The 13771-nt window shown below is 41.1% G+C and overlaps 1 protein-coding gene across 2 annotated transcripts in view; it reads left to right on the plus strand.

The window, feature by feature from the left end:
* SHC4 (SHC adaptor protein 4) overlaps positions 1 to 13771 on the plus strand; it is a 148680-nt gene that overhangs the window by 43801 nt on the left and 91108 nt on the right. For both annotated transcript variants that reach the window (XM_013993029.2, XM_003121520.4), the window contains exon 2: positions 4811 to 4881. In XM_013993029.2, coding sequence (XP_013848483.1) covers positions 4811 to 4881 — 71 coding nt within the window. The remainder of the gene's footprint in view (positions 1 to 4810; positions 4882 to 13771) is intronic.

The following is a 13771-nucleotide window of genomic DNA, read 5'->3' on the forward strand; positions in this document are numbered from 1 at the left end:
TAGGTCTTTCAAAGTCATCATTCTGTGACATGCTCTGGGTGAAAAGTTCCCATAAGCTAGCCCTCATTCCTTTTCTCTGAAAACCCCAGTAATTTCTTCTCTGGAATGCAAAGCCCAAAACACCCAGGCCATGAATAGGCTGTTCACCTCTCCCTGGAAGCAAGTGGTTGAAACTCAGACAGTACAAAAATATTATGACTGCCTTGAGGCATGAAAGGAGTGCATGAGCTGGGAGCTGGGTGAGGCATCTGTCAGGTGCTGAATGGGAAGGTTGTTTGAGCTCTGCCACGTTCTCACCACCCCGGATGCCTCTAATAAAGGTCTTCAGTGTCCTTTCCTCATCACAGGTACAGGAATTAGGGAGTGCCTTCTGTCTTATGTGTCACCCCCTACAGGCCCCAGAGGAGCATAGATTCATGCCTGCTCTCACCCCCAGCCTTGTCACCTTCTTCCCCATATGGGTAGACCAAAGGAAGAGTCTGTGGGAGCAGTTGGATGAACTGCTTCTCTTTTTGCTTTCCTTGTCCTACAAGGCTGACACTTAGGGTCCCAGAAATGGCCTGTGTCCTCTAGAATAAGCCCTGATTCAGACCACTGAATACATGAAACTGAGCCAGGCACTTGCTTTTAATAGGCCTTAATTTCTTCATCTATTAAATGGAATGAACAACAATGACTACCCTCATAGAAAGAAAAGATAAATCATCTCTGCCATGGTTGTCCTATCATCATGTGGCTGGGCTTCTTAAGATCAGAGATCATGTCTTATGCAGATCTACCTTTAATAAATGAATGAGAGGTATTATCATCCTCTGTTTATGCTGAAATCAACAAGCTAAATTCAGTCCTCCCTCAGGCCTGGACATTCAGCCCCCTTGGCTTGTGCAGTCTGCAAGTACCTCAGCAAAACCTGGATAGATGCATTTTAGGCTCTACCCCTTCCTGCTCCTTCACAGCACTGGTTTCTGAGTGGGATGGGCTGGAGTAAAAGGAGTCAGTGGGAAGGCCACAGCTGTACCTGGGCTCCAGGGCTGTTGTGGAAAAAATCAGGCATGGGATTTTCTCCCTTCACATTGCCCAGGGTGGACAGGGTATGGGCTCATTGTCACTTCCGTCCGTGACTCATGGTTTCTCTAGAGCTTTCAGTTTGCCACAGGAAGGCTGCTGGAAGGAGTGCCTCCACTGACAGACAAGTGTGTAAAGCTAAACAGAGGTTTCAGGGAAGGGGAGCGGATGGGAAGCATGTCCCAGGCTGCCTTAGAAGGAAGGGGTGAGGTAGTTACCGCCAGAAGTGTGATTAAGAACAAAATCTTGGAAGATTACCTCTCTCCTGGTCTTGCTCTCCCATGTTTCACTCCTTGAGAACCAGAATCCCACCATTGGTGATTCCCTTCATTGTGCTGAGAACTGCCCCTTTGACACTCTCCCTCACAAGGCTGTTGAGCCTAGGGGCATCTCTGTCCTATCTGATTATTTTTTCCCCCTCTTTTCCCCTCCTGATCAGACACGCAGCCTCCTTTCCTCTCCTCTCCTGTGAAAGTCCCCACCATTGACTTTGTCTCAGGGCACTCCCCAGCCTCACCCCAACCCCAGGAACACCTGAGGAGTCTGGCACATTCTCCCTCCCTTCCCCTTCATACAAACCCGCTTGATTGGGTTGTGTGTTGCCAGTTTCTCAGATGGGGGAGTGATAAAAATAACAAACATGGAGGAAACAACAAAGACATCCAGAAACCTTCCTGACTTGTGGATTCCATCCTGTCCCAAGGTTTTTCTGAGTCTCTTCCTGAGTCCTCAGTTCTCCTGCACTCCTGACCCATCCCCTGGGATGGATAGAACCCTCAGACCTTCACCTCCCTCTGCTAATTTTAAAGGCACTGTCAGAGCTGAACAGTAGAAGCTTTCTTCACTCTTTCATCCAGTATTTGCTGAGTGTTTGCTGTGGTCCAGGCACTGGGCAGGTGTTGGAAATACAGTTGTGATCATTGTCTTACTCTTACAGTGCTTACAGCCCAGGGAATGAAGACAAGTAATAAACGAATTAACAAGCAAACCTGATAATCAGTCTATGGCATGAAGGTGACAAGTGGGAGGCTGTGATGAGGAGTGATAGGAGGGGCCTCTGAGGCAGTGACATTTGAATGAAAACCTGAAGGACCAAAAGGAGTCAGTCCTGCAGAGCAATGGGGGTAGAGCTAGGCAGAGCTGGCAGTGTTGGAACAGGAACAGCAAGTGCAAAGGCCCTGGGTTTGGAAATAGTTGGGTGTATTATGGGGGAGAAGGAAGGCCATCGTGGCAGCAAAATGCAAGAGGGGAGAGTGACACAGAGCTGGAGAGGTAAACAAGGGCCAGAAAACACAGGGCTTAGGTGTTTATGGTAATGAGTTTGTTCTGATGATAAATGTGGAGGGTTTAAAGCAATGAGGAACATGGCCTGATATTCATTTTTGAAAAATCACTCTGGCTGACTATGAAAACTGGAGGTTCTTGGTCATATTTTCAAAAACTCTACCTGGATAGGCTGTATCTTCTGGTCTTAAATAGAAGATTTGTAGCTGAAGGAAAAGATGATGCCCATCTCTGCACCAACAAAACTTCCTGGCAATGGGGGTGGGAGGGGAAATGGGAGGAATAGTCCATATCTCTTCCTCAACCTAGGTGGGGAGTCCATTCTTTCCAGCGTGAGGGGTGCAGGAAATCGGAGAGCAGGAGCTAAGTTCTGGAATGGAAGGAGACCCTGAAAGGCAAGTAAAGCCAAGCAGCCAGTGAGGAGGGGAAAACTTTCTTTTCAGTCCACCTCAGAGTTCCTTGTTGGCCTACCAATTAAGAAGACTGTGTTGTCACTGCTGTGGTGGTGCAGGTTCGATCCCTGGTTCAGGAACTTCTACATGCTGTGGGTGTGGCCAAAAAAAAAAGAATAAAAAAAAAATCTACCCTCAACATGGAGCTTGGACCCTTGGGACCTCTTTTTATGACAGTTTTGAGATGGGCTTACTATCACACCGCCTGCATCTAGCTTTCCATTCCTAATAAGTCTTAGGGTTTATTGAACAAAAGTCTGTAGACATCACTTACTTCTTTGAGGTACTCGGTCCTTGGGATGTTAAATGAGATTGGGACAGAATGAAATATTCAAAAAAAATTGTTGCTTGTCAAGACTAGGGCCCCCAGGAGGAATGTGATGAGGAGGAACCCACCTGAAACCTGCCAGGCAATTGTCCCAGCCAGCACACTCTGCCCCACACCATTCTCCAGGCAACCTTGGTGCACTCACCTGTTCTGAGGATGCAGAATCTACAGAATTCGCTGAGAAATACTATAAGAAGCACCCAGGGAGGAACCCCTCAGCTCCTGTCATCTCTACACAGTGCCTTTGCCATTTCCAAGCCGAGGGAGGCTGGAGGGCTTCCAGGGGAAAGCTGAACAGGAAGCCTATCATTTCCAAGGCGCCAACAGATCACTTTCCATCAGTACACTTGGCTCTCATAACATTTCAGAGCTCATTCTCTGAGAAATGTTCTCCCTCATCAACTGAGGCTTAGCTAAGAGGATTACTCCCACTGCCTCCCCTGGCAAAGCTACACAGAAACCTACTAAGTCTGCATCCCTAGGTTTAATGCCCCTTCACAATTCCAGAATCCACTTTTCAACTGGCAGCTTGTTATTTTCTGATACCCCACCAAAGTCTTTCAGTTGGCGGATCCCAAACCAACTCATCTCCCCCTGTCCTGGCTTTCCTGTTTCTGCTAATGAAATCACTATTCCCTCTGCTACCCTGGCTGGAAATGTCTGAGTCATCCTTGACTCATCCTTCTTATTCTCTAGATCAAATCAACAGCTGAATCGTGTAGTATCTATTTCCGTGATGTCACTTGAACCCGTCCCCTGCTTCCTACCACCACTACCCCTTCTCGGTATGAGCTATCATGACTTCCCTCTTGACAAGAGCATTCTCACTTATTCCCTCACTATTAAGCCACCTTCATTCTGCTGTTGACGTAAGGCTCTTCAAACACAGACCAATCCCATTGCTCCCTTTCCAGCAGCCTGACACGGCTCCCATGGCTGCCACATTAGATACACACCTTTTTGCATTATAAATCACAGTGCCTTTTCCAGTACTCCATGTTCAAGCTGAATTTATTCATTCCCAGTATAGGACTTGCCCTCCCCCCTTTTTTCTTGAATCCTCTTAATAAATGATCTTGAAAAAAAAAGTAAGATCTTCTGATATTACTAAATCCTGTATTATTTGCATTTATATGCTAATTTTATCTCCCTGGAAGATTTGATGTTCCTATATTATGTCTCACATTTACTTTTGCTTCCTCTAATATTTGAGCAATGTATGTACCCGGCACTGCTCTTAGGACACCTATAGAAAGTAATTTAACTCTATAAAATTCTAATTACATCCCTATGCTGCAAGTGACAAAACTGAGATACAGAGAAGTCGAGTAACTTGCTGAGGTTCCATAACTAATAACTGACAGAGCCAGGATTCATATTCTGGCTCCAGAGCCCAAGCTTTTAAGCACTAAGCTCACTTTTGTCAGCTGTATTCCTGGTGGGAGGACAGTTGTATTCCTGATCTCATAGTTTGGATTTAGCTGATGTTTTGTAACTGAATTGAAGCTTGAAGCGTGGGTTCCCTAATGGTCAGAAACATCAATGGTGGGCTGAGTGTGCAAATGAAATTTGATATCAGGAGCTAATTTAAGGTGTTTCCTAGGAAATCACTCTGAAGCTAAGAGCTATCTTTATTTTTATTTTTTCCCTACTTGTTTTTTTTTTTTTTTTTTTATTCCAGTACATGGGCTGTATTGAAGTGCTGCAATCAATGAGGTCACTGGATTTTGGAATGAGAACCCAAGTTACAAGGTAAGAGAACAAAAAGAGGACAAACTCGAGGACTGTAGTCACAAGAGCTTCTCCCTGCAGGAGTTTCATACAAGGTTTCGAAGGCACCATTGGTTTTTGTTCATATGGCTGGAGGGTAGAACACAACCAGTGACCTTAGATGAGCGACTTTGCCTTATCATGTGAAGGATTTCCCCATTGTGCGACTGAGCATCTGCGTTGCATATGTGGACTCAGATGATGCAGTCATAGAGATAGCTCGTACCCCAGATACTAAAAGTATTTAATATTATGTTTAGAAATAGGACTTAATACGATCTCATACCTGTTGAAGAAATAGCTGAAAATAAGAACAGGGAAGAACTTTCCACATCAGGAAGCCTACTCTTTCCCCATCTGTAGGATCCCTGACAAGAGAAGCTGCTTAACTCCTTGTCAGGGTCTACCTCCTCTACCTACAATGAACTGAATGGAAGAGCTGAACCAGGGGGAGACTTACCCAGGGTGGCTCCAGGCAGCTTAGTGAAAGAACCAGAATCATTACGTAGAGCACAAGTCAGGAGCAGGAAGCACAAGGCATGGTTCATTGAGGCCAAGTTCAAAGCAAGAGGGGGAAGGGGGCTAATTGACTGCTGATGCTGGTAACTGGGAAAACTGTGAGGCGAGAGCCCTGGATCGATATAAGTGATTCAGAATGAGGATGGGCATCTGTGGGATGTGGTGCCAGTGTGGGTCTCAGGGGCAAGCCGCAGTGCCCATCTGCCTCCATAGTTGCAGGCCACTGTTTCCTAGGGGGATGTTCCCATTATGAAGAGAGGTTAACTTTTCCTAATGCTCATCCCATGGAATTCAAGGCCCAGAGAAAGTGTACACATGACCTAAAGGTTTGATGCTCTCTACAAGTGTCACAGTTTTTATAATGGTGTGCTAAAGACCCTGAGACATCCTGTGCAGTGGTTTTTATTTTGTGTTTGTAGGGCCTCACCTATGGGCATATGGAAGTTCCCAGACTAGGAGTCCAATCTGAGCTACAGCTGTGGGCCTACACCACAACCACAGCAATGTGGGAGGCATTGAGCAAGGCCAGGGATCAACCTGTGTCCGCATGGGTACTAGTCGGGTTCTTAACCCACTGAGCCACATTGGGAACTCCTGTGCCATAGTTTTAAAAATACTAACTTTACCTCAAGATTTTCTAAATGAATTTGGCCCAAGAATCCTTTTTTTTTTTTCATGTGATGTTAATAAACACCCCATGTATCTCTAGGGTCCCATGAAATGAACTTTAAGAAATGCTGTTGTGGACTCTCTTGTTTATAATGCTTCAGATCTGTCTTTCCAAATTTCTTACCCATCCTTGGTATTCTCTCAGGAGTCAAACAGATGAAATAGAATTCTTTTTTTTCTCCGTATTCTTGGTGCCTCAGTTCTTGGCACCTGGAAAAGCTCAGTGGATATGTATGGAATAAATGCATGACTCTACCTGACTATCTTCCAGGATTTGAAAATGGCTTCATTTTCCCTCCCTTTTAAATCTTCTTACCCCACTACAAGCCCAGTTCTCCTCATGCTCAAGCCCTTCCAATATCTAAGCGACAGAGTTTCTAGACTACTTCCTACTCTCTTAGCCCTACTTGGAACACATTTCAGGTTTAGTTCATTCTGACGATCTTTAATCTAAAGAAAATACCTCCTCCAGTCCTGAGCAGGTTAGAATTGGGAGAAAGAGGGTTGCAACCCCAGGTGCCTAGACTGGGGGCACAGGAAAAAGGAGTGTCAGTGTCCTTACCTGATGATGTGATTTTCTGTTCATTCCCTCATCCACTCATTCATTAACTCATTCTCCTTCACTCTAACACTATGGAGTGCTCATTAAGGGCCTGAAACTCCCCTAGAATTAAGGACACAGAAGCCTCTGACCTCATGGAACTGCCATTCTAGCTGGGGAACGAGGCTATGGCAAGAAAACAAATAAATATAAGATATACTATCAGGTAGTAATATGTGCCATGACTGTAATAATAAAGCAGAGTAAGAGAATAGAGATGTAGGCAGTAGGCTTTTAAATTTTATTTTACTTTCTATCTTTAAAAATACTGTGTGTTCACTTATGACATTTGGAAAATACAGATAAGCATGAAAAAGAAAATCACTCGTAATCTAACCTGGAGATGATATCTACTAACATTTTGTGCTTCAAAATACTTTTCTGATCTTTTCTTCCATACATGAGTGTATAGTGATTCTTGTGGAAAATCTGAAAAATCTTTGGATCTGTTTCTCCCATGTTGACCATTTTCCTGTTGCTAAACATTCACAAGCATTTTAAAATTATGGTAAAATATGCATAATATAAAATTTACCATTTTAATCGTTTTTAAATGTACGGTTCAATGGCATAAAGTACGTTTACATTGTTGTATGACCCTTACCACTACCATCCACCTCCAGAACTTTGTCATTGTCTCAAATTGAAACTCTGTTCTCATTTAAAATAATGACTCCTTGGGGCATTCCTGTTGTGGCTCAGTGGAAACGAACTCAACTAAGATCCACAAGGATGCAGGTTTGATCCTTGGCCCTGCTCAGTGGGTTAAGGATCTGGTGTTGCCATGAGCTGTGGTGTAGGTCACAGACATGGCTCAGAGCCCACATTGCTATGGCTGTGGTGCAGGATGGCAGCTGTAGCTTCAATTTGACCCCAGCCTGGGAACTTCCATATGCCACAGGTGTGGCCCTAAAAAGCAAAATAAATAAATAATTAAATTAAATTAAATTAAAAAAAAAAACTCATTCTCTCATTCCCCAGCCCCTGGCAACCACCACCCTACTTTCTGTCTCTGTGAATATGACTACTATGTGTATTGACATAGATGGAATTATGTATTATTTGTCCTCCTGTGCCTGGTTTATTTCACTTAGCATAATGTCTTCAAAGTCTGTCACTAGGTCAAACAGTATAATATTTTGAAGGCTTTAGATATGAGTCACTAAGACTAGACTGTTCTGCAGAAGAGCTGTACTGGTTGATTCCTCCCTCCCAACTTGGTATCTATTTTTTTGTTAATATTTATTTTTAAAAAATCTTTGTGAATTTGTCAGTCTGTATTTTCCTATTGTGTATTAAATGGTAAAAGACTATTTTTTCTCTGCAGTGAGATTCTGTTCATGACTAATGTATACATTCAAGAGAAAGTATCTGTAGTAGGATCTGGATATTATTCCTTACAGGTGTGTTGGTATGAGATGCAGACATGGCAGACCGTGCAATGGACAGATTTGTGGAAACTTGAGGGTGACTCATGTTCCCTAAAACCTCCAATTCCCACCATACTTCGCAAATATTTATTCTTCCTCTTTCTATTCCAGTTTTTCCTTCTTTATCTCCTCTTTTCGTCTCTCAACTTATGTGTATTTTCATGTTCAGCCACTATTCAAGTTGCTTGATTACCAGTTTTTTGGATATTATTAATATATAACTGTTGAATCAGGTTTTAGAATGTTCACAATTTGAATTTCACAGATTCATAGAGTTTTACTAAACTCATAATCCAAGAAAAAAATTCAGTGAACCACTTGGAATGCTAAAAGAAAGAACTTTATTTTGTGTGGCCACAGCTATCTTTTGACATTGACCATCAAGTGGAAGGTCAATGAGGTGTGAATGCTGATAAACTAATATAGCTATTTGCCACTGCAGATACAAACAGGTGTATTCAGGCTAATGTCCTACCTATGGTAATTGATCTCATTGTCTTTCTACTGGTTAGTACATTGTTCCAGATCATAGAGAGATATCAACATGAGGTTTCTGGTAATAAAGGAGGAGCCACAGTAAAGATGCAAAAGTTGGGTCGGCATTTGAAAGAGATGGATAAAGTCAAATTCATGTCTTCCTGAGGGGCCTTTCTATTAATTGTTTGAGGGCTGAATCCACAGGGCCTAGAACACAGAAAATACTCAAACAGAGCAGGGGCACATAAAAGGACAAGGATACCATGTACTTTGTCAGCAACTCCCTGGATTACACCCTTTCCAAAACTCTCATCACACTTTTCTACTTTGACTCCAGAATTAGTCCCTGGAGAACTCTTTGAGTGGCTTTTACTATTGTTCCTCCCCTAATTCTCACCCAGGCATTTATTCACTTAACTGATTTAGGACTAGATCTTAATTTTTAGCAATCTAGTGTTCATGCAAAAGGCAAAGGAAGAGGTTTGTCATGACCGAAAAGAGAAACAAGATCATTAGGAAAACAAAGGTTCACAGTGACAATGGTCTTCAAAATGTCTGGAAAACAGTATCAAAAGGAAATAATAGAAAGGGAAAATGAAAATCATACTAAGGATGACAGTCATTTCTCTCTCCTTTAAAAATGTTCTCATCATAATTTTAATTTATTCAAAGCTTTTACTGGGATTATCTCATTTAATCTCCATTAAAAACTCTCATTTTACAAATGAGGAAGGGAAATTTAAATTAAGTAACTTGCCCAAGGTCACACAGCTAATAGGTGTCAAGATGGAACTTTAGGCCAAGGCTGCCAGAGTCTAGAAACTTTGCTCTTTGCCGCTATTTTAATATGTCATGATGTTCATGTGATATTTTCCCTTTAGTTTTTTATCTTAGAGAAGTGCATTAATACATTTCATGATAGGGGACAATTATTGAATTCCTGCTATAAACCCTTCTTAATTGTCAGATCATCATAGATAGCAGTTATATACAACTTATATTTTATCTCGAATTCTTACATCCTTACTATAAATGAGTTTTCTTTCTTGAACTATACTTATGTAGTTTTGGTTTGGGGAATAGGTTAGCCTCATAAGAATGACTTCAGAACCTTTCCATATTTTCTGTGCTCTGTGGCAATTTAAATAATATTGGAATTACCTGCTATTTGGAAAGTCTTTGGAACTAGCCCAAACAATTGTCTGAGCCTGTTAGATTTTTACCTCCATTGTCAAACCTTCCATTTTATTGGTCTTTTCAAATTTTCTGTCCTTTCGTAAAATGCTTTAGATAATTTTACCCCCATATTTGGCATTTTATCTACATTTTTTTTTCAAATTTATCACATGATGTGGGCCATATTCTCATCTAAATTTCAAATATCCTGTGCCTGTGTGTATGTGATTATGCTCTCTTTCATATTTCTTTTATTTTTTCCTTTATTTTTTGTCTTTTTTAGGACTGCACCTATGGCATATGGGGGTTCTCAGGCTAGAGGTCGAATTGGAGCTGTAGCCTCTGGCCTACGCCACAGACACAGTAACGCGGGATCCGAGCTGTGTCTGCAACCTACACCACAGCTCAGGGCAATGCTGGATCCTTAACCCACTGAGCAAGATCAGGGATCCAACCCACAGCCTCATGAATACTAGTTGGGTTTGTTAACAATGGAGCCCCGACAGGAAATCCTTTTCTAATTTGTTTGTGCAATCTTTTAAAATCAGATTTGCCAGAGGTTTGTTTGTTTTAGTCCTTTTTTGAAAGAACCAGGTTTAGTTTTATTATTCAAATCTACTTGATTTGGGGTTTTCTAATTCATTTAGTTCACCTTTATCTTAAGTATATCTTTCCACCTTTTTGTTTTAAGTTTACTTTATGCTATTCTTTCTTTAATTTTTTAAGATTATTCTTTCACAATTCATTTTTTCTTCCAGTTTTATTGAGATATATAATTGACATATAGCACTGATTATGTTTAAGGTATACAGCATAATGATTTGACATATCAATCATGAAATGATTACCACAATAAGTTTAATGGACATCTATCATCTCATATAGATACAAAATTAAAGAAATAGAAAAAAAAATTGTTTCCTTGTGATGAGAACTCTTAGGATCTACTGTCTTAACGTCCATATAGAACATACAGCAGTGTTAATTATATTTATCATGTTGTACATTTCATCCCTTGTACTTATTTATCTTATAACTGGAAGTTTGTACCTTTGACCACCCCTGCCCCCCCCGCCTCTTGTAACCACAAATCTGATCTTTTTAATGAGTTTAGCTTGTTTGCTTTTAAAGTATAATTTACCTGCAACACTCTGTTAATTCCTTGTACACCGCATAATGATTTGATATTTCTATACACTTCAAAATGATCACCATGATAAGCCTAGTTACCACTCATTATGATTTTTTAAACAAAAATAAAACAAAAAATGTATTTGTTCTGAGACATACACTAGAACTCATGTCACTAAAATATAAAACCCACCCCCTCACTGGCATAAGCATCCTCATCATGAAAAGAAGAAAAAATCTTCCCTGTCCCACTAAGGATGCCTCCTTTGTGTCTAGGTGGAAACTTGCCTCTGATACCAAAGGAGGAATGAATTGTACATCAGGGTAAACCCAGTAAGTGGAGCTGATGGGGCAGGGTTTGGTTTTCAACTCTGAAGGACAGAAATCCATAGGAAATATGGAGGGGACATTTAGTTCAAAACCACAGGACATAATTTATCCCAAGGAGCCAGGGCAGACTGCTGGTTTGAGAGACCTCCAGATCATGGTCTTACTCTTCTTCCTGTATTTATTGTCTTACATATACTTATAGTTGGTAATAGAATCAGCCAGGCTAAACATAAAGCACCCAGAACACGATTTGTCCACACCAGGCTCCAGGACAGCTAGGAGGCAGTGGTTCATGGTGGGTTAGCCTCATTCCTGATGGCCATCCCTTGGGCGGTTGTTGGGGAGGGCAGTCTTTGAAGGAAGATAGAAGCTGTTAGTGAGCAGGTGATGAGTACTCTTCCTTTTGGGGTCCTGGCTTCAGATTCATTTTTTTTTAACTGATTATAAGGGGCTTATTTACCAGGCCCATTCCATTCCATGGGGGAAGAAAGCCCTGACTAGGGTTTTTCGGAACTGCTGCTGTAGAGAGTAAGCAGGCTGATTGGGTGATGAGTACTAGGTAAAGCAGCAAGGAAGTAGAGATCATAATTCAGAGAATATTGTAATTGGACTAATTTCCTGTTTGTAATGTTATTTCTCCTGAGCCCTGATTCTGTAAATTTAATTCACTATCTTGAAATTTTTATTCTTTGGCTTCAACAGGACATTAAAGGCAGTTCTGCAGAGACACATGCATACTTATGTATGTATGTTAGCAACCATTAGATGCAAAGCAGGTCCAGGATGCAGCTGAATATTCACATAAAGGCCTGTGCATGAGGTTTGTAAGAAATGTGAACATTAGGAGGGAAAGTATTCTGTAAAGGTCAAATATCTGCACGCTAAATTAAGATGTCTTGGAGTTCCTGTTGTTGTGCAGTGGGTTAAGGATCCTGCATTGCCCCAGCTGTGGTGTAGGTTGCAGCTGCATCTTAGATTCAGTCCCTGGCCCAGGAACTTCCATATGCTGGGGTATGGCCAAAAAAAAAAAAAAAAAAAAATCCCTTTGTTTGAAAACAGGCTGGCATTTACCTAAATTTCTTGAGGAATGTAGGAATGTGATTGGTTGGCGGAGAAGTGTGTGTGTCTCTGGGAGTCACTGTTCAGCAAATGGTGTGCGGGCTCTGTATTGACTTGTGAGGCCATGGAGTGAGGAGAGGAACTGCAGCCCACACAGCACACAAAGTAAAGACCCCAGTGTGGGGATAAGGGGCCGGGTCTATTAACTCGTCAGGCAAGGAAACATTTCCCTAATGAAGACATTTATTGAGAAGAGTAGTAAGAAGAAAAAACATCAGCAGTTTTAGAGTCCTAGTTCATAGTGGTCATGCTAAGAATTGAAAATGAGCGCTTGCTAAGATGGAATGTACATGGTTGGATAAAACAAGTTTCAGTGTTCATTGGTCAGGAAAGAATGTGAAGACCCCAGAAAGGGTCTGGGATCTCAGGGTCAAGGCTTATGTCCTTATCAGCTGCTGAGAACAGTTAGAACAAAACATAGCAGTCAAATCCTCAACAGGTACTGCTGTAAATGGAAGGACTTCCTCTCCCACTTGTAGTGCCCAGTTTCATGTGGTGTGTTATGTGAGCCTGTGAGCAGTGACTACCTCTGCCAATTTCAAGCTGCCCTGCTCCCAGTTCCTCGCAACCTGTTTTTTTAAAAAATTTTATTCAATATCATTGATTTACAATGTTGTGTTAGTTTCAGGAGTACAGCAAAGTGGTTCAGATATACATACTTTTTTTTTATATTCTCTTCTATTTATAGGTTATTATAAGATACTGAGTAGAGTTTGTTCCCTGTGCTATATAGTAGGTCCTTGTTTGTTATCTATTTATATATACTAGTGTGTATATGTTAATCTCAAGCTCCTAATTTATCCCTATCTTCTCCTCCCTTTGGTAACCATTAATTTGTTTTCTGTGTCTGTGAATCTGTTTGTGTTTTGTAGATATGTTCATTTGTGTCGTATTTTAGATTCCACATATGATCAATATCATGTATTTATCTTTCTCCTGTCTGGCTTACTTCACTTAGTATGATAATTCTATGTCCATCCATATTTCTGCAAATGGCATTATTTCATTCCTTTTATGGCTGAGTATTATTCCATTGTATATACGTACCAATCTTCTTTATCCATTTATCTGTCAGTGGACACTTAAGTTGCTTAGCTGTCTTGGCTACTGTGAAAGTACTGCAAAGAACATTGGGGTGTGTGTATCTTTTTATTATTATTATTGATTGTGTTTATTTATTTATTTATTTTTATTTACTCAATGAATTTTTTGGAGTGTTTTTCCTACTTTTTTTGGCTTTCTTTTCTTTTTTTAATTACTAAATGAGTTTTATTACATTTATAGTTTTTCAACAATCATCACAACCCAATTTTACAGTGTTTCAATCCCAAACACCCAGTGTATCTCCCCACCCCACAACCTTTCTCATTTGGAAAACCTAAGTTTTCAAATCTGTGAGTCAGTATCTGTTCTGCAAAGA

The sequence above is a fragment of the Sus scrofa genome, chromosome 1 (genome assembly GCF_000003025.6).
Source record: "Sus scrofa isolate TJ Tabasco breed Duroc chromosome 1, Sscrofa11.1, whole genome shotgun sequence".
NCBI lineage: Eukaryota > Metazoa > Chordata > Mammalia > Artiodactyla > Suidae > Sus > Sus scrofa.